Here is a 27,383-nt window from a genome sequence, read left to right as displayed (position 1 = left end):
AGCTTGTGGATTTCACCTGCCCAATGGATCCCCACCCCTAATTTTGCATGAGCAATAATATCTATGTCATCGCCCAAGTATTCTGCTTTAAAAGTCTTCCTTAGGAGCAGCAAAATGTCGACCCTTGCTTCTCTGAGGTCAAGCAGAGACGCTAGAAAATGGGATGTAATGTCAATGTTGACACGGTACCTATTCTTATTCTCCAAAAACTCACGCCCCAGAACCATTTTCCCAGCATGAATAATGAAATTCATAGCAGGAACAACCTCATTGCAAATTGACAAGAGGTTTTCATCAAGGACATCACCTAAAAAGGCCTTCTATTCCTCTTCCAATTTGCATGTCAGGCGAATTGGAGTGTCCATCTTGACTACAGAGCAAGGACAACCACTCTACCACACCAAGTAAACCAAACCAGAATTGAATGAGCACTAAAAATATACCTATTACCAAACTATTGACTACCAAAAACAAGATGAGCAATGACGAAAGAAGCAACTCAATTGCCTATAAATAAGCCAAGTGGCTGAGAAATGGTCCCTAAATATTTGTCCATTTGGCTTCTAGTTCAATTGTGTTAAATTATTAAATCTTCACAAATCTTCAACATAAATGCATGTTTGTGCCGAAAAAGTTGTAATGCGTGCGAAACCGATGGAAGAGGGAATGCCACTAACAGTGACAAGACATGTATTTACTATCCATTGCAAGTGGTACAGGTTGGAAGGAAACATCTCATCATTTCGGAGACTTGAACAAGGTCGAGGCTTCATTCGAGATGTTTGGCCCAAAATAAACCTTGAACCGTTGATATATTATCATCGGACAATAGTCTGTAAATGGATGTTACTTGTTACACACGTATGTTGGAGATATGAAATGTTGATAGGAACATTTCCCAAAAAGCCATTACTTCATACATCAATTCTTGGTCGCATGTAGGCATGTGTAGTATGTATTGTGTACTATTACTAACTAGTAAGTACTTACTAGAAAATGAAATTACGATTCACACAAATTTAGAAAGTAATAATTAAATACATCATTTGATTATTGTAAAATAACTAGAGCCCAAAAGAAAACACCATGCCCATTGAAATATCAAATGTCAACAAAAAGAGTTTTACTTTGCATTATATTCTTTGTATTTGCTTTACATTTCATCTTCATATATATATATATATATATATATATATATATATATATATATAAATAGATACTAATAATGGTTTTGGTTTCCCTCAACAAGGGAAGTGACAAAGCTTTGAACCGTTACATTTCAAATTCATACACTTTTGATAATATGTTTTACAAAATAAACCCTAACTAAACCAACAATTCTTCGTGTAACACTTCTTTTATCTTTCAAAACATCCCAAAAGCGTTGAAGTTCTTGTTTTGCTGTTCCATCGCATTTGCAATTTGTTCTTCAAAATTAGCAAGATCGAGACCCATTTCAACAAACATTGCTTGGAGGTCTGCCTTTTCTTGCTCCTTTTCAAGCTCTTTGATGGCCTCCCCAGGATTAGTAGAGAAAACCTGCGAAGCTGCAATAAGCCCAGTAGCAGGATCACTTTGTTCCTCATCCTCTTCTGCAGTCAAATCTGGGTTGCCAATAGGGCTGGATTTCATTCGACGATCCCTCTTCCACAAGCAGTCACATTTTTGGCAACCAACTACTTCTCTGATAATCACAACCATTGAGCAGGATGTCTGCAATTTAAAGAATGTTTTTTCAATCAGATTCCACTATGCCATAAATGCAATAGGACATTCCACATATGTGTCATCCTATAGAAACCTCACTTTCTTATCACTCTTTGATTTTTGTCTGAGCATAATCTTTTGATAATTCAACATCTGATTTTAAAAACATATGATTAATTTCTAGTCATTGATTCATTGAGTAATCACGCCATTTTTTCTAGCACATTCCCCAATGCATTATATATGTTTTTTCAATAGACGGGAAAATTCGCCTAATCAAATATATATTTTTTCCAATAAACGAGAAAAATTGCCTAATCAAATATATTGTTTTTCCAACAAACGGGAAAAATCGCCTAATGCAATATATATGTTTTTCCAATAAATGGGAAAAATCTCCATATACAATATATACTTTTTGTATCAAAAGCAAATTAATGAGAATCAGAATTGGATCGGAGTCAGCAAGGCCTAATCAAGTTGTGAATCGGCCATGAATCAAAATTGAATCAGCAAATTAAAAAAAGCCCTATAAATTTAGAGATTTTAACAATTTAAAACTTATTTCATGCACCCTTTATTGAATATAACTTTTATTACTAATATGTTAGTCCTAGGCCCGATTTCTATAATTGGATTTATCAGATGTATTATATTTGCTAAGAATGGGAGAGTGTTATTTGATTGAATATCCAATGTTCTAGTGGTCCATATGAATTCGGAACTATGTTGTCTCGCTGTTCTTCTATATGACACCACTGATATAATTATCCCAATTGTATTTGTTGCACATGTATAAGAGTACGTATTCTTTGGATGTTTCTCTTTCTGAGTTGTCAAATCCTGACATTGTGGGGAGATTTTGAATCCTTTCCTTGGTGGGTGGAAAATTGATAGTTGTATTCCTTATTGGAGATGAATGATTTACTATTTTAGTCAAATGTGTGAGAGGTGTGACTTTTGTAGCTATTGTAGAGATACGATGATGCTAATTTTTATATATATATTTTTAATCAATTCAGGTGATTTTTTCCATGAATTGCATGACTCAAGCGATTCATGGGAAAAAATTGGTTGAACTGATTCACGAATGATAAAAAATTGCCCAGCCTGAATTGAATCGCCAAATTAACGATTTAGGTGATTTCCAAGTGATTCTTAGAACTATGATCAAAAGGGACAAAATCGCCTCGATTTTATGAAACTTTGTAATGGTTTGAGAAAAATTGCATCTAACATCAAACTTTTATTGACATCGAAAAAGAATTCACCAACATAAATTAAATCCCCCTTGAATGTAATGCTGGATTCACCACGAATTTATATTTTTTTCGGGCAGGGGGTTTCTTAAAGTTAACCCTAGACTGGATATTGACTGCAGGCTATAGGTGAATTTTGCTTGAAGGGATTGCTTGACATTTCGTTGGATGATGTGTTTCTTGAGGCTCAAGATGACAATGACAATGACTTTGATATGGATGATTAGGGGCAGCTGTCTTAGTATATTTGTTTTCATTTTGACTATGATGTTTTAGACTTGGAGTGTTTTGTCTCAACTTAATATGATCATTGATAGTTGAATCTTGACACATTGATGGAATGATTATATAATCATTGATAGACTATAGTTGATACTTTAAAAGTTCAAAGTCTTTAACATTTCAATGTTTTCATTTTATTGGAAGTAAAAAATTGCAGCCTTGTGGTATGAATTTATGATGCTTTTCATTCTCTCATTCGACGACTTACTATTGGTATACTTCGATGATAATTGAAAATGATGCTATTTTTGATTAGATGCTAATTGCTATACTTCATGATTATTGATGAATCATTCTTTGATGAGTGAAATTGATAATTTTAAACTATGTTGTTGTGATGAATGTAAAAATTGATGAATATATTTGAAAATTCAGATATCTATCTATCTATCTATATACACATGTATATACATATTTATGTGTATATATGTGCATATATATATATATATGTGTGTGTGTTATATATATGTATATACATAAATATATAGCCGTCCCCTACTTTGGCAAAAAAAAAAAAGTCCCAAAAACTCGTTTCCCCATCCCCCATCCGCCGTCCCCACACCTCGGAAACTTGGGGTAACATAGGATATTACACATTATTGCAACATAGCTAGAGAATCTATGTGGCCTTTTACTTTCTCTAAAAGTACCTGTGGGAGCTGCAAATTGTTTTGTCTCTTGCATAATTATCCTTGCCCAAAGAGGTCTTTTTTACTCACAACAATATCTCTAGGCCCATCAGTAGGATCCAAAGACTCAATTGGATCATTAGCCTCTTCAAGTTTCGTGGGCTCCCTTTGAATCTCAGGGGTGTGATCAATATCGATGTTTTGTGGAGTCGCTAGATCTTCATCATCTATCTCCATGGACAAACCTGTAGAGTTTCTGAATGCAATATTTTCCTCAAATGTAACATTACCTCTATTTGCTTCTAACCAGGGATGTGGATTATGTAGGCTTTGGAGGTCGCACTATAGCCTACAAATATTCCTTTTCTGCCTGAAGGGTCGAACTTGGTTTTTTTATCTTTGGGTATAAGAACATATACTAGACAATCAAAGATACTCAAATGATTGACATTAGGCCTAACCCTTGGAAATGCTTCTTCTGGAGCAATATTCTCCAATTCTAGAAGCTTCTAGCCAGAGGAAAGTTGAGAGGTCTTCATCATGCATCATGGCTCTAGCAGCTTCAATGATGGATCTATTCTTTCTTTTTAGTAACCGCATTTTGTTGTGGGTTGTAGGGGACACAAAACTTCTCTTAATTTTTGGCTCAATGCAAAAATCTGAAAAACTGCCAAAGGTGTACTCACCTCCATTATCAGACCTTAAGATTTAATTTTCTTTCCAAATGAGTTTTCTTCCTAAGTTGCACGAGTACCTCCCCCACCCCCTTGGACCTGCAGAAGTTCGAACCGGTTCGAAGTTCTGGTCCGGTTTGATCTTCGTTCGACTAGGGTTCCAACTTTCTTGCTAGTTTGATCTGGTTTGAACCAAGTTTGAACCCAGGTGAACCAAGTCAAAAGAACTGAACCAAGTTCGAACCATAGGCTGTCTGAGCTCCGCGGATGGCAAAAAAGTGTTTTCTTAGCAAAACAGAATTAAATGTCTCTTGTTTGAAAGTTGTGTTAAAGATTCAAGCATTCCCAACTGAAGAATAAATGAATGCTTACAAGTTACAAATACTCTTAGGCATTCGATATCAATTATTTGAAATTTCCAATGCTGGTTTCTGATCTTACCCTATTGATTGTAATGCATGCATGTTTATTTCTTTGAGTAAACTCTAGAATCCTTTTCTTTCTCATTTGCTCTATCCTGGAATTGAAAGCAAACCATCTGTTAAACTTAAAATATGTTATCTTTGTTATATGCTATTTTTGTATGATATTTATAAGTTTGAAGCAAGTCTGTCAAAGAGAGAACTCAGATTTAACTACATTCATTTGAAAGACTAAGGACAATAGTGTGGTTTATCTATTCTCTTTATGAGGATATTATAGCTAAATTCATCCACATACCCTCCCATATTAAGACGAGAGAATTTTAATTCTGTTATGCTTAAAAATTAAAATTTATGGTATGAGCACTATGACTATATGATGGTAAGATCACTATGATTACAAGTTTATGGTGTTTTTGTTATTTAAATGTGTTTATGCTACTATGCTACATTCTAATTCTAACTCATACTTCGTAAATATTTATATATACATATATTTTTTATAATTTTTATATGTTTTGCACTAACAAACCCAAACGAATCCAAACCCCTTTTCAAAATTTTGACTAACTTGCGAACCGGTTTTCGAACTTCAAACTTGGAACCGAACTCGAACTGGTAACTTAGTTTTCTTCTAGAGCTTTAAATTCCTTAAATCTACTTAGTACTACATTAGTCTCCTGGAACCATAAAAAAAGTCTTCCTAGAGTAGTCATCTATGAAAGTTACAAAATACAGAAATCCACTTAGGATGCTATTGCCTTAGGTCCACATAAATTAGAATGTACAAGTTCTAATACTTCTTTAGACCCACTATTGTTAAATGGGCTCTTAGTGTTTTTACCTATAACACAACCTTTACAAGTACCATCATGCACATGACTAAGTTTAGGTATGATTGTAACCGTCTTCTCCAAAGATGGAAGAGCATTGTAGTGTAAGTGACCAAATCTTCTATGCCATAGCTTGTTGGAGTTTGAGGTGTCATGAAGAAGAGCTTGAGTAGGTCAAATGTAAAGCTTGTACAACTCTCATGTCGATATCCAATCACACGTGCAGTCTTGATGCTGGATTTCTTTGGCCACTCAATAACTTTCCCTTCTGAAAATGCTACTTGATAGGCGTTGTCTTCCAAAGCTGAAATAGCTATGGGATTTTTCTTGATTCCCAGCATAAATTGGACATTATTTGATGAAATAAAATCTCATATTCTAGGTTGAGTGATGTAGCATCAAATCCTTTCACTGAATAGTGTGCATCATCTCCAATAATAACTTGAAGGCTTGACTTGTCTACCAAATCCAAAAGATGTTCTCGATAGCTTGGGCTATGTTGAGAAACTCTACTATTAATTAGCCAGGTGTCAGTATTTGTGGTAACACTACTTGATAGGGTAGATATGAAGAGCAATCCATTTGAATTTTCTTGCGCTTCACCTTTAGATGAGACTTCATCAATATTTGGCACTCGATCCTTAGGTTTTGACCAACAGTGTTTTGCATACTGACAGTACTTGTCACATTTAAAGCACTGAAAATTTGAGAGATTTACCCCCTTGTTCGAGTTAGATGCAAGGTCTGTCTTTTGATCTCTATTCCTTTTTTGACTGCTTTTCTTCCAATTTCTTCCTCTCTTCTTAGTAGTGTGAGTAGTAAGAACACGATTGTCTTCATTTCGCCTGTTTCTGATTATCTCTCTTGCAACCAATCTAGATTCTTCATGATACAGCCTGTCTTCAAACAATTGAACTTAGGGAGTTTTGATCTTGCACTTATCCCTTGTATTAATGTCTTCCATGATGAAAGAAGTCCGTTAAGTGCCAACATGGATAACTCATTATTATCTATAATGTGTCCTATGGTGGAGAGTTGATTTCTCAATTCAGTAATCCTCATGAAATACTAGATGATGGATTCTCCTTTTGTCATCTTAATGTGATGAAGTTCTCGTTTTAGTGCAAGGGCTTGACTTGTGTTTTGATCTCATACATCTCCATTAATGTCTTGAGCATGTCGTATGTTGATCTTTGCTTAGAGATGATTGGCACAATGTGATCTTTCAGAGGGCCAACAGTATTCTCTTTGCTTTGATGAATTTTGTCTTCCATTGAGGCTTCTGATCTTCTCCATCTGGTCTTGGAATCTATTCCTCTACAAATTCGTTTAATTTATTGTTCTCCAAGGCAAGCATGACTCTGAACTTCCAAAGGGTGAAATTTGACGCTCCGTCAAGTCTGTCTTTGACTATTATTTCATTTAACATCTTGATGCTGATATACGCAATCAGGTGTGAAAGGCAATTCAGAGGACAACCCTGCTACTTTGAATCTGATCTAATCTTTTCTTCAGCCTGCTCGGATACTGTGTTATTTTTTTATTATCAGATTGATAGCAATGTAGATGTGAGACACTTCAAACAAATTGACACGGCAGATATTGATCACTCTTAATGATAAAATATGTCTCTGCATATATATGTGATGATCTGCCTAATATGGATATTTATTTTCCTCTGTTCAATGGATATATATCTATCTCAACATATCAATCTCTATTTGTATATCAATCTGTTATACATGGATATCTCTGAATATGGATGTTGATCTGCTCTCTATATATCTAAATGTTCCTATCAGTATGCGTCTGATTGTGTCTGCCGATCTGTGATTATTCTCCGACTGCAATATTATTTGCCTTCCGTTATGTTCCTTAGTCGATGATCTCCTCAAATGGGATTGAACACCATTTATATATGAAAGGTACCCTTTATGAAGTGACAACTTGTCCATGAAAGGTTGTGATTAAAACAATTTGCTTAATCAACTATTTAGTTAGCATGAATAGAAGGTATATTAATATAAATGAATTGTTAATTTAGAGTTGCTGATAGATAATAATCATCATCACAACTAAGATCATGCCCTTCTTAGGTCGATATTGCTGGAGCTAATTTGATACATAGCAGTTATTGACTTGTTGGTGAAGAAAAGTGTAAAGTCACTATGACCACAAGTTACAAAATTGAGACTTTAGGCAATGTCTATTGAGATTTCTCTCTCCTCTATTGCGGAGGCTCCCTTCTTACTGTAGGTAGCTTCAAAATGAACTTAACTGAAATTACAAAAAGGTCAGTTCTCTTAACCAATTCCTCTTTGTTCGAGAATGATTTGCATACAACTACTACGTTCTAACTTAACAAAAAGTGCCTTATTGCTATGATAATATCAAACCTGAATGGTAGTAGTGGGTTTCAATTTGGAAGGTGGGTTATTGTTCTTGTTTTTATTCACAATTAATTTTTTGTATTTCAATGTTGTATGTTATTATTTTTATTTTAATAATGCATGCATATTGACAATGAATTCTGAAATTTGAATGCATATTGAGTATTGAATTTGACTATTGAAATATTGTATGTTAAGGTTCTATGATGTTTAAAAGTTTAAATGGCATGCTTTATCCATGGTTTCATATGAATGTAATGTATATGTGCAAATTTTCCTATATATTTGATTTTTTTTTCTATTCATATGGCCACCCCCTTGTCATCCCAAAATTTGCCAAAAAAAGTTGCCCCAGAAGCTCGTCCCCCTGTCTGCTGCGGTCCCTGTCTTGGAAACTCGGGGTAACCTCGCTTTATTCTTTTTTTTGGTGATAACTTGAGCAAACAAACCTGAAATCACGCAAATAAGATATTGTTAGAAAGTTGGTTTTGGTGCCAACCCAAATTTGTAGGTGGTATTTAGATTCTTCACAATTTTTTTGTACCAGGCCTATAAAGTTAGATCTTTTGTGTTGTGCTTTTGGGACCTTAACTTTCTCACATGAACTCCTTTTTTCAACTTTCACACATCATAAGAAGTTGTTAGAGGCCTCTACCCTAATCTAGTGCTATTTTCTCTAGAGTTTGTTTTCATGAGCCCAAATTGATTTTAATCAAAACTTGTATATTATATAGATTATGAATAAATTAATATAATTTATTTATACCTAATGAGAAATATTCATAATATAATATAATCTTATTTATTGTTAATGTGAAAGAATAATGTTACTCAATATAAATTTATATCAATGATAAATAATAATGCTAACATTAATGTTTTAAAGGATAGCAATCTACTAAATCTTAGTAACATTTTCTTGCAATATTAAAAATGAAAATAATATGGGCAGTGTAACAAGTCAAGTCCCATCTCAAAGGGCACACCCCACTCAACAACATGACACATACATGGTAAGGCAAAAGGGGAGGGATAGTCAACATGGTGGCAACCAATCAAAGAAAGCTATCTTCTTTCACATACAGGTAATGATTGACACAAACAAATAAGGGCAAAGGAATAAAATACTACAACATAGTGTTACATCCCAAAATTTTGGCCAAGTTTTAAACTTGCTCATAGCTGTTGGATTTAATGAATTTTTCTTTCATGATCATGTGAAGTAGGTGGTTACTTATATCCGTTGTATTAACTGTTAATGAAGATGGTCGTTAACCATTAATTGTTATATGACGTTTAGTAGTTGCTTGATTTTGGAATTATGGTTAATAATTTAAAGTCTTTTAAATGTTTATACAAAAATTATTATAGAATTGTTATTATGGTGGAAGTGTTTTGATGGGTGATTGCAGAAGATGAAGGGGGTAAGCATTGCTAAATGGGATCATGGAATGGGATACTTGCTTAGTTTTGTCAACAGGATTGACAAGTATGACCTTAAACTTCTTTGGTAAGGACTTAACGACTTGAACATAGGATACATTTGTGGGACCCGCATGAGCTATTAAATAAATAATTAAAATAAAATAAAATAATTGAATTAAAATATAAAACGTATCTCAAAGGATTTAAAATGGTCTTTCACCATATTATTATAATATATATATGTACATACATATAGATATAAATATGAAGTGGCACTGTTAAATTAATTTCTTATAATAAAAAAATGATGCCACCTCACTGATATATTTACATGTACATATATAAATATAAACTACAATAATATTTGAATTATAAACTTCCAACTCTTTTTCCATTTTTATTCTTTCCTTGTTTATAACCGATTAAACACTTGGCATATTAAATTGACAAATATTCTTATATTATGGAAGCCAAGAAGTCACGTCTTATTCCTTTTCATTGAAGCTGTGAGAAGAAGGTGGACATCTTTTCCAAACATCCAACTGCCTTGTTTGTGCTATGTTTTCCAGTAATCATTTCAGCCTCCCCATAACACCCGACTATGTTGTTTGTGCTACGTTTTTGAGTAATCATTTCTGCCTCCCCAAAACATCCGATTACATTCTTCTTGTGCTGATATCTTTGCTAATACCAATCTGTATCTTTTCCTACAATTTCATGCCCATTTAGACATTTTGGCAAAAATCGTGAGTGCTATTTTGGTTGGAGCTGTGATTAGATATTTGCAAGTAAGGTATGGTGAAGTAGCTGAGTGTTCAGCAAGACAATATCTTCAATTTGTCCAGGTTATGTGAAACATCCGAAACCAAATTTCCAATTCAATTTCCTTGTATAAAAGGTGCAATAACATCGAATTTCATAGCAGCAAGTTTTAGTATTTATCATGATGATATCTTGTTTGATTTTTACAGATTGAACTTCTTTTTAATTTAGCTTTGTTCATGGCAAGTGGTAGCCAAGTAACCACAGTATGGATTCATAAATCATCATGCCAATAGAGATTAGAATTAAACAATAAATTCTACAATCTTTAAGAATATTTTACTCAAATCACAGATTGTGATAAGTTGAAATATATATTTATATCAATCATGAAACAGTTGAGAACCAACGGATAGAGCAGATTGCTCTAAGAATCGGCACTTGGGACTCACTGGCTGTATAGCCATGGAAAGGTGAAGAGGTGACGTGGAATCTGCAAATGACAGAGAATAAAAGTCAGATATAAAGAATTAAAAAATATTATTAATTAGATCATGATTGTCTGTAATAATGTAACCTATTGTCAAGTCGAGCGGTGGTGATCGAGTCATTGAACCCATCAGAAATCATTGGCCATGGTAGTTTAAAGGTGTGTTTTCCATCTAATGATCACTTGATGTCAGTGGTGCCAGTTATGTAGCCGTGTCTATTTCATAACTATGTGGACATTCTAAACATCAGGATGCTCAGGTGGTTGGACTAATGTAATGAGCACCCCTGAAATGTCCCAAAAAACTAAATCAAATTGCTGAAAGGAATTATGTCAAACAGTTTGCGTTCAACCTCTTATTTCTCTGTTTAATGTTTTAAACCCCTTATAACTCCGAAATCCAACGTTTATTTGTTTGTTGTGTTTTGTGCATGGAATTGGTATCATACAACATAAACAAAAAAAAACTACAATAATATGCAAAGTGGAAATGAACTGCTGCCAATAAAATGTTATTTTCAGAATTCATAAAACCAAATACATGGCAGATTTATCAACTCACTAATTACTTCAGCATTATTGACATAATACTCCAGCCCATGCTTTCGAACTTGCTGCTACAGTGCCGCATGAATAGTGCCGCATGAACAGTGCTGCTACAGTACTTTGTCCTTCAATTAGTCCACTACCTTCGTAATATCATTCCCTCAAAGCGGCATAAGCGTCGGACAAGTAGTGAAGAAGATATGAGCAAAATACCAAATCTGCCTGTAGCTGGAAATGCAACTAAACTGCCTGATAATGAAGCTGATAACAAAGAATTCCAAAGGCCAAACTCCAAGGGAATGATGTCTAGAATGTTACAAGAGAGGATAAACGTCCTCAAATGCCAAGAACGGAGCTGCAACTCACATACCAATTTCTTCTCATATTCAACTTGTCTAATGAAGCCACAAATGCTTCCTTTTATTCTATTTCCAAGGGTTCACTCAACTCATATGGGCAGTGTGGGATAGAAGATGTGTAATATATAAAACATAGATTAAAATACCCCTTATGTCTCCTTTGGGTACACATCCCCATAAAATAAATATTAAAGTAACACTTTAATATTTTACAATTAAATTAGACGTTACTTTAATAAAACTTCAGGCATTAAAATGTATTAGCAATCGGACTCCGAATAATGCGAGTGATAGCTCATCTGAAAGCTCTCACCGAGGAGTATCAAATCCAATCACCAAAATTGACCTGCACTGTGTCCTGTCGACTTACTAAAAATAATAGGTATGCCTGAAACTGAGTAAATCAACTTCGTTTTGGCCCAAACTGGAAATGACTAGGCCAAAACACTCCAAGATCCCATTAAACCCTTCGTTAGCCCTCGGGACCATGTAGAACAAGGCTAACACACACACACACTTGGTCAACTGCTAAAATGGGGACATTACAGTCCGCCCCCCTTGAAATTGCTTGTCCTCAAGCAATCTCAGTCCAGCCTGCTGAATAACCTGCTCACTATCCCACGTAGAATCTTCCTCTGGCAGGTCTTTCCATCTAACCAAATACTCCTTCACTATCCTGTTTCTAAGCTTCCTCTCTCTAGTGTCCAGAATAGCCTGGGGTACTAACACAAGCTTCCCCTCCTCATCCAAAGGGGGTAAATCCGCAGAAGGCACAACATAAACAAAAAAGAAACTACAATAATATGCAAAGTGGAAATGAATTGCTGCCAATAAAATGTTATTTTCAGAATTCATAAAACCAAATACATGGCAGATTTATCAATTCACTAATTACTTCAGCATTATTACATAATACTCTAGCCCATGCTTTCGAACTTGCTGCTACAGTGCCGTGTGAATAGTGCCGCATGAACAGTGCTGCTACAGTACTTTGTCCTTCAATCAGTCCACTACCTTCATAATATCATTCCCTCAAAGCGGCATAAGCGTCGGACAAGTAGTGAAGAAGATATGAGCAAAATACCAAATTTGCCTGTAGCTAGAAATGCAACTAAATTGCCTGATAATGAAGTCGATAACAAAGAATTCCAAAGGCCAAACCCCAAGGGAATGACGTCTAAAATGTTACAAGAGAGGATAAACGTCCTCAAATGCCAAGAACGGAACTGCAACTCACACACCAATTTCTTCTCATATTCAACCTGTCTAATGAAGCCACAAATGCTTCCTTTTATTCTATTTCCAAGGGTCCGCTCAACTCATATGGGCAATGTGGGATAAAAGATGTGTAATATATAAAACATATATTAAAATACCCCTTATGTCTCCCTTGGGTACACATCCCCATAAAATAAATATTAAAGTAACACTTTAATATTTTACAATTAAATTAGACGTTACTTTAATAAAACTTCAGGCATTAAAATGTATTAGCAATCGGACTCCGAATAATGCGAGTGATAGCTTATCGGAAAACTCTCACCAAGGAGTATCAAATCCAATCACCAAAATTGACTTGCACTGTGTCCTGCCGACTTACTAAAAATAGTAAGTATGCCTGAAACTGAGTAAATCAACTTCGTTTTGGCCCAAACTGAAAATGACTAGGCCAAAACACTCCAGGATCCCATTAAACCCTTCATTAGCCCTCAGGACCATGTAGAACAAGGCTAACGCACACACACTTGGTCAACTGCTAAAATGGGGACATCACAACTAAGAACATTCCAAGCCCGATCTCGAGGTAGGGAGGGCCTTTCTAATTCAATAGATTGTGTGGGAATAAGTATGGTCTGAGGTTGGGAGGTTAAGCCTATATCAATGCTTCTCCTCTTACCAAAAGTTGAGGCTTGCACAACCAGCTAAAGACTCTCCGAATGATACTTGTATGTTTCTTTTCTTCTTTTCTTAATAAGCATTTACTTGTCTGTAGAAAAGATAGTTAATCAATAACTTATTTATTTGAGTTAATTATTGATACAATTATTTTTAGATGATCATGAATATAGTTATTTTCAGTTAATCTTTAATCTAGTTATTTCAGATGATCATGAATACAGTTATTTTTAGTTAATTGTTAATCTAGTTATTTTCAGTTGATCATTGATATGGATATGGTTATTTTGGTTAATTGTTAAAAACAGTTAATGTCACATGAAAAGGATTTCAGTTATCTATTCAATGAATGTTGGAAAATCTTTTTATAAACTGTCTTTGTTTTTGATATGAAAAACTGTTTTGTTACACATAGCCATTGCCACATAGACATACACAAACCCACGTACATGCAAGGTTAAGGACCGAATATGGGTATCAAGGTAATTTCAAGTTGTCACATTGTGCTCTTCGTTTATATAAGGGTGACCTATATAGTAATTAAAAGGATAGTGAGCTATGTGAGAAGAGAAACCACCACACAACTATATGTCAAGAGCTACGACATCGACAAGTAAGGAAATAATACTTTACGAGCTTAAGGAGGTATGCCACACTTTGCAAGGATAAGATTATATATTAGCCCTTGCAAATATAATATAGAGATTGTTTAGATTGAATATATATTTTTTCTTCTAAACATTATATAAGATCAATTAGGATGTTAATTATGGTAAGGTTCTAATAGGTAGTGGAGTTTGTAGTTGCGATAGAAATCTTTATCTTTGGGTTTATTTCCATTATAGTCACCTTCAGCTGAAAAGAACATTTATGATAATGCAATATTAAATATAACGACGTGTTATTCAACATGCGTTAAGGCATGGAAATACGAAGAGTTGTATTTATAATAAAGAGTTAGATTGTTGGGAATTTCAAGAGACCTTTCATTGTAAAGTGAAGAGTCTCTCTTGTGTTATATATATCACATCTAGCAAAAGACATTGTACACTAAACATTTATAATCAATATAATGATATTTTGTTGTGTGGCTGGGTTTTTCCCTTCACTCTAGAAGGGTTTTCCTAGAGTATTTTTGGTAGTTATTGTATCTATTTTAGTTTATTATATATTGTTGTTTATTTAATTTTTGTGCTCAAAATCCAACAATAGGAAGTTAAGCTTATGGAAATAAATTGGAATATTGGAGATCAAGGATTATAATAAGTAATGATTGATCATAGAATGCAAATTGTGGGAGATTTGATAGACAAATCTCGTAGACCTTAAATATACCCCTTGAATGAGATGGCTAATTGATTGAGGGTTGTTTTGAGGAACACACGGGGTCTTCATAGAGGATTATGAAGCCCAACTTGAAAGGTAGTTTCAAGGAGGAAGGCCAAATAATTGAGGACCATTCCTCATGACACAGGGGATCCTCCCAGAGAGTCAAGAAGCCTGATTGAAGGAATCCTTAAGGATGTGTAAAAATATTTGAATTCCTAGATATTAATCATTAGAATTGAATTTAATAGTTTATGTGGCAAATAATTTCTCAGGTCAAACTTGTAGGGATAGGGACATTACATTGGTATTAGAGCATAATCCTGCCATCCTGTGGAATTAGTTCACACGTTAGCACTTCTGTAGAACAATGACAAAGGAACTAGCCCAAGAATTGAGAAACTTCATGGAACAAACTAACGAGAGGTTTGAAAGAACTAATAAAAGGTTTGAGAGCTCCAGTAAAATATTACTTGAAGCTAAACAAAAATTAAGCAACAAACAACAATCATAGTGAAAGACCTAACCCAAATCTGCAGAGGGATCTGCTTTCTCATCATGAAGACAATGAGCCCTCATCGCAAAGTTCAGCTCCACAAGATACCTTTTCTTTGTTCATTCCAAGAGAATGTTGCAGAAGAAGAAACAACCACAAATAGTGTGGAAGAAATTGCACAAATGTATGCAAACTTGGATCCAAACATTTGATAACTTATTCCCGTTAAAGAATACCACAAAACGACAATCATTGAAAACAAAAATAAAAATCATGTGGATGAAGACCTTCAGGAGAAAGTAAATAAAGTAAAATTACCATTTTTTATCGGTTAGGAGAGGAAAATCCAAAAATGCGTAATCATGGGTCCAAAAGCCAGATACATATCTATCATTGAGTCCTATGACTAAAGAAGGTGCTATTGAGTAAGCCATACTTCATTTAAGAGGGTCAACTCACAAATGGTGGCATTATGGCCAAACTTCCATAGGACCAAAAAATTACCACGTATAGTGAATTCACTCAAAAATTGATAAATAGGTTTGATCAAAGAGATCCTAAATGGTACTTCCAAGAGCTAACTCACCTCAAACAATTAGGGTGAGTAGAAGAATTTGCTAATCAGCTTCAAGACGTATTTGTAATTGCTCCAAATTTATCCTAGGGCCAACTCACTCATCTATTTATCGAAGGACTTAAAAGATCCCATTAAAATCCATGTAAAACTCCTTGATCCCCAAAGCTTAGAGGAAGCTATTAGAAAGGCGAAAAAGGTTGAGTATAATAAGATAAAGGAAAAACCCAATAGTTTCCTAACCAAAACTCAAAAACAAGATGAAGGATCTAAGAAGGGTAATCAAGGAAGGCCATGTTGTATATGTCAAGGACCATGGAACAAGGGGCATCGATGTGGGGAGAGGGGGGAACTACTAAAGAAAAACCTATGTTTCAAATTCAAGAAACCTTGGAGTTATGGTCATTAATGTAAAATGGGGCAAATGAATCAAATAGAAGAAAGTTGCGATGATGAAATTGCTAGAAAGAGGACAAAGATTGATGGACAAGAACATAATATTTGATAAAATTAAGGCATCGCCAAGAGATAATGTATAAATAAAGTGAGAAGAACACCACTTCAAAAATGCTAAACCTAACTGTAAGTAATTGCTTGAGGACAAGCAAATTCTGGAAGGGTGGACTGTTATGAGCCCAAAGTGATTTTAATCAAAACATGTATATTATATAGATTATGAATAAATTTAATATAATTTATTTATATCTAACGAGAAATAATCCATAATATAATATAATCTTATTTATGTTAATGTGAAAGAATAATATTACTCAATTTAAATTTAAATCAACAATAAATAATAATGCTAACATTAATGGTTTAAAGGATAACAATCTACTAAATCTTAATAACATTTTTCACAATATTAAAAATGAAAATAATATGGGCAGCTTAACAAGTCGTGTCCCATCTCATAGGGCACGAGCCATTGAACAACACGACACATAAATGCCCAAACGAAAAGAGAGGGACAATCAACATGGTGGCAACCAATTAAATCAAGCACTTTCCTTTCACATACAGGCGATGGTGGGCACAAACAAATAAGGGCAAAGGAATAAAATACCATGACATAGCGATTGCTACATCGACATACACAAACCCACATGCATGCAAGGTTAAGGACTAAATACGGGCATCTAGGCGGTTTCAAGTTGTCACATCATGCTCTTCCTTTATATAAGGGTGACCAACAAAATAATTAATAGGACAATGATTTATGTGGGAAGAGAATCCACTACAACTGTACAACATGAGCAACGACATCAATAGGTAAGGGGATAATACTTCACGAGCATAAGTAGGTATGTCACACTTTGCAAGGATAAGATTATATATTAGCCCTTGCAAATATAATATAAAGATTATTTAGATTGAAATTTTGAATATATATTTATTCTTCTAAACATTATATAAGATTAATTAGGATGTTAATAATAGTAAGGTTGTAGCAGAAGTTGGGATAATGGAAATAAATTGGATTATTGGAGTTCAAGGATTATGAGAAGTAATGATTGATCATAATATGCGAATTATAGGGGATTTGATAGACACATAGGGTCTTCACAGAGGATTATGAAGCCCAACTTGAAAGGTAGATTCAAGGAGGAAGGCTGATAATTGAGGACCATTCCTCAGGACATAGGGGATCCTCCTAGAGGGTCAAGAAGCTTGATTTAAGGAATCCTTAAGGATGTGTAGAAAGAATTGCACTCTAGTTATTAATCATTAGAATTGAATTTAATAGTTTATGGTGCAAATAATTTCTATTGGTCAAACTTGTAGGGACATTACATTTGCCCTAGATATATTTTATTCATATTTGTGTTTTCACAATTTGTTGAATTACTTTGACGTTTTTGGCCCCTGGAATGGCTTAGTTTGCATGCGGTGACTTCACGCTTTGACCTATTTGGGCATTTTAATCATCTTTTACATGCATTTGTATGTTTGTAAATACATTGAGATAAGTGTTACCCTTGTGGATTTTTTCTAGAATAGAGATTGAATGGTTCTTGCACACTCACAAAAAATTTGAAGGACCTCATTTACTTGGCTATGGAATTACAGGGAAGTTACACAAGTCATATTGGTGTGAGGAGATAAGATGACCAATGCATTTTTGAGAGTCAGTATGTGCGTCTAGGTCTCATTGCTGTAATAGTGCACAATGATGTGTCTATGACATGTTTTATTGAAAAGCTTTGTAGTGTGTTGAGATGTTTGTATATGGTCAATCCATCACGCTATAAACATTAGAAGATCAACAACATGATTTCAGATTGAGCGAACAAGTAGTCCCAGATTCAAAATTAAATATTTTAGCATTACTTATTGAGAAGGTTGTACAAACTATCTTGTTAAGGTTGTTGCAATTATATCTAATTATAGGCCAAAATGTTTACTTGATTATTATTTTCTTGGTTGACATAAAGATGGTGCAAAGATATATATATAACTGACAAATAATTCCTTCATATTTAGCAGTGGAGTAAGAGTGAGTAGTGTATAACAAGAAGGTTACTATTACAACTTAGGCGCAAATAATGTTTTATCTTTTTATACAGAAGTGAAGAAGTTGCAAGAGCAAAGGGCATGAACCCAAGGTTAGTAAATGGAAATAAAACTGAAGTGCAATGGGGGAAGGGGAGGGGGAGTTGTGTAGTGCCTTTTGTTTTTCTATCGCACCTTTATTAGGTAGCTGCCCCTCCATGACAACATCAAATTGTAGAGATTCTTGTCTTATGCATGTAGGCATTGGATGCCTACCCTTTTTAGTTGCTAGTACTCTCTTGTGCACGTTTAGTTCTTCATGCACTACTTGGTGACACAGTTTTAGTGAATTTGTCATGATGCTCACTTTTTAGAATTATTGGGGAATTTTTCTTGTTGGTGCTATTGTTTCCTTGGTAGAAGTAAGCTATGTATTCATTATTTCTTCCAATGTACTAGTCAGATGTAGTGGTTGTATTTCGATGAGATGGAACTTTTACCATATAAACAATCGCATAATAGTTTTGTGGAGGTAACTAATCTTCAGTTGATCAATTCTTCAGACTATTGGCACATGTTTTTTCAACTAGCAAGTTCACTCTTTGCATGGTTGAGTAGTGTCATTGAGGTCACACATACATATTCATGTGCCATTTGTATCTTCGACTAACAAATGTTTTGCTTTTGTTTGTCATCTATTCATTGTTTGAGTAGTGCTGTTGGGGGTGCTCATGCAGATTATTGGCTTGTTGATTCTAACCATCATCTTTTTAGAGGAGGTTCTTCATTCAGCACCGTAGTATTTATCATTGATTCTAACCCTCAATTGACTAAAGCTAGTCAAACATCAATTCCTTCCACAATTCAATGGTTCGACACTTTGTCAAACACTTGGCAAGTAATATGATCACTGTTTTTTAAAATCTTGAACACAATACTAGGATGTGTAATAAAATACTCACAATTACCAGTTAAATTAGACTTCAAGACTCTTGCATAGATGAATACCAAACAACTGATATCTAACTCTTATGTGTTTGCATATATATTTCTGAATTGAAGGTATCAGTTAAAACTAAATGATTATTTGATCACAATAGAACTATTATTGTTTACAAGAATGAACTTGTTGTGCATTTTAAACATGAAACCAAGATTGAATTACAAACTTAGGAATATGATTTTGATATGGACGATAAGTAACCAGCTCCTCCACCAAATCGCTGCCCAGATATGTAATCCCACAAAACTCTTAAAATGACGCCCAATAGCAGAAGATCTAAGTTCTTTAGATGCACATTTAACAGTCCATAATAGCAGACCCAATCACTCCTTTCAGCAGGGCACTGGAGTGTCCAATAGGGCTGAATTGACCATGCCAAGACTCAGATAAGGAAGACAGGAATGGGGTGCCCAATGACAGATTTGATCACAGACCAGATGTAGGACACTTGGTCTCCAAACACATAAACAAGGCACCCACAATTTGCAGAAATTTAACACCAAGAATGCAAGGGATTCCTCAGTGTTTGATAGCAGTAATTAACTCCTCCCAAGGCAATCGATTTTCTCAGCATTAACCTCTACTCAACAGCAGCAAAAAATGAATGCTAACTCCAGCAAATCACTGTCTTCTAAGCCACTGTAAATATAGAAATAGAAGATACTCCAGAATTCTCAGAACAACAATATCTCCCAGCAATAGACAAATACAGTAAGGAGATTCAAACAAGATAACCAAATCACTATACTTCAGCAGTGATTCAATACAATTCTCAGAATTAATTCACAATACCTCAGCTTTGAATTAGAAACCACTTCTTAGCATCAAACCCTTATACTTCAGCAAGGGCACACAAGTCATCAAACTTAGAAACTCTTCACAGACTACAAAAGCAAATAATCAGCCAGATGCTTTTCCATCAAAATGAGCTCATATTTATAATCCCCATTGGCACAAAGTTTTCCAAATGCAACTTTACTTAAGAAGCTTTGTCAACACAACATCATTTTATAACGTGTCATATAATATATATTTTTAATATCTTTTGGCTTCCAAAAATGACCCTTTCAACCGTATCATAACATAATTGCACACAAGGCCACCTTTTCTTGTACCCAAGTTTTAGAACTTGCCAACCCGGTTCCAACGAGCTATGACACTAACGTAGCCAAAGTACAATAGCAGCAAAAACAACCACCTCAACATATTTAGATGAATAATAATAATTCACCCATCTTGATAAAAATGACTCAAGAAGCATCAAAATCAAAATCTGACAACACCAAAGTGGTCCTGATGAAGAAATATGATGAAAGAAATGGATGGTGACTTACTATAAATAGATGCTCCCTCCAAGATTCTTGGAGCTCAAACCAGAAGTCCAAAACAAAAACTGAGAGCATCACTCAGCTCTTTTAACTCAACTTAGCTAATAGGAACCAACTATTGACTTTACCTTATATAGTAAGTTCCTCAAAACTGAGCCAAAACTCACCATAAGCTGCTGGAAAGCATATAACCACACAATTGAGACCCTCAAATTCCTCTGTCAGCTCGCGAGGGTCGCAATGATGAACTGACCAAGCCAATTGCAGGAATTTGCTAAAAATGGCGACATTGCATTTAAGGATTTTCTTCATGTTCCTATTCTTTGGGACATTTTCTTGGAGGCTTCTTAGCCCTTGCTTCTGCATTTCATGTAGTGCATCTCTTGCTTAAGGAGAGGATTTCTCTCCCACATGGTTTTTCTCCTCCACTTTGAGAGACTTTCATTCTACATGGGTACTCATTTAGGTCTTTTGTTCTTGGGACCTATTTATGCATTTCATGCTTAGAGCTTTTTTCTCCCAAAGTTCTATGTAAGGAGGGGTGTTAGAGAATGCATATTAGTTGTAGTGTTCCAGTTCCCATTCCCAGAAGCTTGGATACCAATCCCTTGGAATTTTTAAATTGAATTGGCAATGTGTATGATAGGGGAGGAACCGTACTGTGTGAAGCAATGTACGTATGATGAGGAGGAAGACAAGGCCGTACGAAGGAGATAACTAGAAAGCCGTACAGTTGGAAAGAAGTGGTGTACGGTGATCAAGTTGCAAGCCGTACAGAGCTTGACGCCGGTGTAATGACAGGATGTCCGTATGGGACAAGTAATGTGAAAATAGAGGCCGTACGGGTGGATTGGAGGGCTGTACAGAAAGAATACTACTTGGCCGCACGGTGCAGGTGGAAAATGACCGTACGGATGGGAAGGCAAGGATGTCCATATGGGAGGAAGAATACTAGGGTCGTACAGTTGATGCCGCTAGGAATGACAAGCAAGTAGTGAGTCGTGCGGTAGATGGAATGGAGTTATGCTTAGTGCTAGTACAATGCATTGATTAATTGATATCAAAACAATGAATTCAATTTGTTACCAAAGATACAAGTTTGCGCACATGCAATAAGAAAGGACATCGATTTGCCAAATCTGAACTAAGTGATACATGCAACGACAGAATAGGGTGAGGGTTGAATCCCACCGAAACCGCAATAAGCCAAATAGGGAAGATCTTTCACTTTCGAAATGGTGAACAACAGAGAACCCTAAATAGGAGTTTGTAGTATAGAGAAATATCTTCCAAAACATGCCTACTACAATCTACAAGCCGTGCTTAAATACTTGTCGGGAAACTTTCTGAGGGTGTACAAAGATAGTCGACGGCAACACAAACTACGGAAACAAAAAATAAAATGGGTCCAAGATCTATTAAATCCATTGGCCTGTTACAAAAGTTTGATTTATTATTTATTTTATAACGGGAACATTACATTAGTTGCATTAGGCACATCTCCATATGTTACATAAATTAATTTTACACAGGCTCAAGAATATACTTATGCATATTTAAGTACATGTTTGCATAAGAATGCCTAGATTAATTTCGCTTGGTTGAGCCTCATTACATCGAAGGCATACTATACTGAGGTTTTCCAATTCACTTTGTGCATCGATGGTTTACACTCAACGTTGAGGCTTGCAAGACGATCAGAACAATCTAAATCATCCACTGCTTCTTTTGCAATAACGGTTTGCTTCAATTGCGGTCTTCGAAAGGTTGTTGAAACATGCAGTAATGATCTGTCGCATCTAATTCGAAAGATTGGGTCTATGCACGTTATTTAGATGACAATTATGAACAATTTGACAAAAGCTTAAATTTTATTTTACGTTTAACATTTTCCTTACCTTTTCCGGTCTTTATGTTTTCTTGCTTTTGGGGTATTTTGGCTTTCAATGTTATTTAATGGGTTTTTTGGAAGGGTTGTTTAAAATTTTTGCTTCACTATCTTTGACCGTTGGATTTTGCTTGAATTTTTGCCCATAACTGTTGATTTTGTTGTTGCATGTTTCCCCTTTTTTTGGCCGGTTGATTAATTAGTTTCATTGTAAATAAGACAAAGTGAAATTTTCCTGGCCAGCTGTTAGAGTTTACTTGCGACAGTTTGCATGCCCTTGGGAAATGGAATTTAGTTTTTCTCATCAAGTTCCATGATGACAGTTATGTCCTTCAATATTTGCTTCGACTTTTTAAATTTTTTTAACTCTATTAGTTGTCTTCATAAATTTTATTAGAGTTTTTTGAATTATGAAAATAATTTATTAGTAATTATTGATTAATTAATAACTAGCATTTGCACCCAAAGGAGGTACAAGGAATAGGTTTTTTATGCAAAAGTATAAATGAAGATTTAAATAATAAAAGGAAGTACATATAAAAGATAAAGGCTACAAACATGTAATATTGTAACATCTATTTTGAAAAATTTAAAGCTATGTAGTGTTTTATTTTGATTGGTAGCACATTGTAATAAATTTTTCCTTTGAACCACACAAAAATATTGCATTGGTAAAAATAAATCTTATTTGTTTCCTCTTCTTGATGAGCAAGTCTAAACATGTAGAAGAGAAAATGGTATAATTGATAAGAAAAAGGAAATTCACCAATGGATGGGAATAATTTAAACTATAGTACTTTAAAAGTGAGTGTACAAGTGACTTCACATGCTTGGACTTTTTGCAAGATCAATTTCATGTGATTTTTGTGTTTCTTTTGAATAACGTCGTATATTTTCTTTTTCATTTTGCAATAACTATACAAATTTCCAATTGTGGGTCTATCTAGTGTCTGATAGCCCATGCAATGGTTAACAATATTTGTGTGTCCCCTAGGGTTATTAGTTACATTAGAATATTCTTTTTAAGTTTACTTCATCCCAAGGGGGTCCGTTTTAGTTACCAAATTCAACTATAACATATGTTGGTAATTTTGAGGGCTTAGAGCATATTGAAATATACAATATTGTTGACCTCTTAATAGATCCATTGACAAGACCATATTTGATCTATAGGTGATGTCAGAACAAGTCTTGCTCCTTAACTCTAACTTATCCTAGGGTTCTCTCTAGGCCTCTTCTCTAGCCTAACAAGTTTCTTGCACTAACCCTAACTTGGAAGAATCACAACTCCAATCCTTTCCCCTTTCAACTTGTGCACACCAATGTAGAACCTAGCTTCATTCTAGCAATGTTTCTTAGATGCTCTGCTGGCTCACCTATGCCAAATACCCACATATGGCTACAATCTACTTAACATGAAGGGGGAGGATTGTCCCTAGGGTTTTGAGGCCATTACAACACTTACCCATAAAAAATCCATGGAAATCTATATCGATTCCAAGAAACTGCTCCAATTTAGGCCTAAAAGGGCTATAAGGAATTAGGCCTCCAAACTCACTTTTTCCCACTTAACTCAAAAAAAGTCTTCAAGAGGTGGCAAACTAACTTCATATCTAAATACCCTTTTGGAAGACCCTTAAGATTCACCTAGTCTCAATTCCCCATCCTAACCATATGGTGGAATGCTGATTTTAAGCCTAAAATCAAGGGTTTGTTAATTTGCTGACAGAAATCCCTAGGGTTTGTTCAAATCCCCATTATAACATGTCACCAGAAGGTCTCCTTTGGCATAGGGCTTCTCCACTCTCATATCCTTCTCTCTATCCACTTGAATTGAAGCCTTCACTGCATTCAATCCCCTTGTTGCAAACTTTGTGATCCCTAACCATGCTCACTTGGCTTGCCTAGGGCATCACTAAAACTTGGCCAAACCAAACAATACTATTTTTAATACTTTGTCAAAAACCAAACAATACTAAATTTGGTTGGGGTAAAAAATAAATAAATTTGGTAATATAAGTTTACCATTTCTCTATTATAAACACAATATAGACATACATTTAACATATAAGCAGAAATAATTAACATCCCATCAAATGTGCTTGATTTTTAAAATCATTTATTACCAACACCTAATTACAATTGAGTCAATATTAATACCAAACTTATTCGGTGTACCTATTGCACCCTTAAGGTACAACTGCTAGTTTAGTTTAGTTAAGAGTTTAGGAATAGTTGGGCTCCAATTCATTTTTCCAGCTTTAGTTTGCATATCATGCACTAATTTGTGTATCTTATCTTTTTAACTTTTTCCTTCTATTTTGAGAGATGCTTTTCTATAAAATTATAACATTGTATTCATTGTAATTAATCCCACAATCATAGTCATTCAATTTTTTAATATTCGCTATTTGAAAACTGTAGTAATTTTATTCTTGAAAAATGTAGTAATTTTATTCTTGTTGCCCTCATTGCGGAAGGTGTTCTTTTTTGTTGTTTGATCCTAGAGGTGCTTGTGTTGCAAATGTCAACATGGCTCCATGGCTTCAACAAGGACTCCTTCAACAAGGCTTGTTTATAATTTGTTTTCAGATGAACATCTGCTTGTTTATGATTCTTTTACTATTAACAATTTATGATCAACAAGTTGCCAATCATATGAAGAGGCCCTTGTTTGAAGGTAAACAATATCGTGGAATGATTAAGTCCTTTGAATATTTGTCTTGGAGAAAATTATTAACGAGACATTTTTCTGAATATAAATATATCTGAGTTCATTGATTAATTTTATTTTCTCGGATGGTGTGAAAATGGTTTATGGTGGGGGCATGACACGAAAAGCGTTTGTTTTCTAGGTATTTTTGATAAAGTTCTGCCAATGATAAACAAAAGAGGTGCTGTGCTAATGCCAACAACTTTGTGGCGCGTGTTCAAACTGAATAACAATCTTGTGATGTGTGCACAAATTGAACGCAGACAGGAATGCATGCCCCTACTTTATAGTGATTGTGTACACTAATTAGGGGCAATGACCTTTTAAGGTAGTATTGATTCGAATTCAAGGATGCTTCAACAAGGAAGATGTTAAAGGAGCTACAGATAGTGTATTACAAGGAAATACATCTAGTTCCATACATGGACCATTACCTAAAGAAGGATCACTACGTGTATCACAGAGAGCTAGTCATTGCAGGAATATGTATCTCAGCCGACCCCCTCTCTTTCCGCTCAGCCCTCAGCCGGGTGGTGGTGGGATTGTAACTCACTTTATATGTTTATGCCGAACATGACTGCATCTTTAATCCAGTTTATATATATGCCGAACTTCAATGTATCTGTAATCCACTTTTAGTTTTTGTAACAAAATTTAAATACTGTTTTTTTAAATGGCGTTTCTGTATGATATGTTTCATTAAACCATCATTTTTTCCTGAGTTCTCATTATCCTTTATTGATAATTGGCAACTTGAATGAGTGTGATACTCATCATCCTTAGCGTACTCGTTGCAGATGGAATACAAAGCTGAAAAGCAAGCAAAACGGAAGGCTTATGCCAGGCTGAAGGAAATTGCTAGACTTGAGGGGAAGAAACCCCCTCCAAACCCGTATCCAAGTGCAATAATGGAGATTCAAGCTGAGGAAAAGAAATACATACATGAACGTTTTACCAGCCCAGATGTCTTGAATCTTGTGGAAAAGATGAAACAACAAAAGCAAACGATTATGGAGCAAAGAGAGAAGATGAGAAGAAGCTAATCTAAGTGCATAAATTTGTCTGTTATTGCATTAATGTTTTGTAAACTTGGTTTACTTTTTCCTGGGAGTCTTGGATCAATTATTTCAAATTTTCTTATGTAGCTTTCATGATTTTGTGATAATGTTTGTGATCCAAGTGATCATTATAAATCAGTCAGACGTTGTCAAGGCCTAGATTCTTGACAAATGGACTATTGCATTAGACAGAAAAATAACAAATAGTAGAAGGATAACAGATAACTACTATGATCTGTCCTTCAGTACACAAATTTATTTATCTATTATTACATTAATGTTTGGTGTAACTTGATGCACTTTTTCCATGGATACCTAAGAGTCGGATCAATTTTGTCAATCGTGCTTCCATAGGTTTCACCATTTTTGTGATGATTGTGATCTAAGCGAGATCAGTTAATAACATAATACCTAGTCGATGCTATCAAGGCCTACATTCTTGATAGGTGCATGAATAAAAGATGGACTATTGCATTAGACAGAGTTTTACCAAATAATTCGAGCATAACAACTGCTACAATTGCAAAAAGAAACCAAATTCATTGGTAATCTTGTATTTTTAAGAATGATAAATTAATGCTTATATTAGTCATCTCTTTTGATGGTATACAACAACATATGACAAAAGTCATCTTCGTTTATGCGCTGATGGATACGCATATTCTGTTCCAAGCACTCTACCTTGGCATGACCAAGGGAAATACGGACAACAACTGTGGAAATTGGTGTAAAACTGCCGGTTGCATTGCTCAAGAACTTATAAATCTACTTGTGCGGTCCTTGCGGGACGACCTTCCTCCGAGATAATTTTTCAAGTATTTTGTAAATCA

At 34.9% G+C, this 27,383-nt stretch overlaps 1 protein-coding gene across 2 annotated transcripts in view; it reads left to right on the top strand.

Moving 5' to 3' along the window:
- LOC149535837 (uncharacterized) overlaps positions 1 to 26,865 on the top strand; it is a 93,827-nt gene extending 66,962 nt beyond the window's left edge. Inside the window, exon 4 of one of the 2 annotated variants that reach the window (XM_089805788.1) lies at positions 26,293 to 26,865. In XM_089805788.1, the coding sequence (XP_089661914.1) occupies positions 26,293 to 26,538 (246 nt within the window). In that variant the 3' untranslated portion in view covers positions 26,539 to 26,865. Of the gene's footprint in view, positions 1 to 3,088; positions 3,420 to 26,292 lie in introns of those variants that run through there. The other variant, XM_089805789.1, reaches the window with a different exon arrangement.
- Positions 26,866 to 27,383: the final 518 nt, after the last annotated feature.

The sequence above is a fragment of the Cupressus sempervirens genome, chromosome 10 (genome assembly GCF_028749045.1).
Source record: "Cupressus sempervirens isolate cs-2001-9-10 chromosome 10, ASM2874904v1, whole genome shotgun sequence".
NCBI lineage: Eukaryota > Viridiplantae > Streptophyta > Pinopsida > Cupressales > Cupressaceae > Cupressus > Cupressus sempervirens.
Note: the sequence above shows the minus strand (reverse complement) of the source record. Positions and strands in the feature narration are given on the sequence as shown.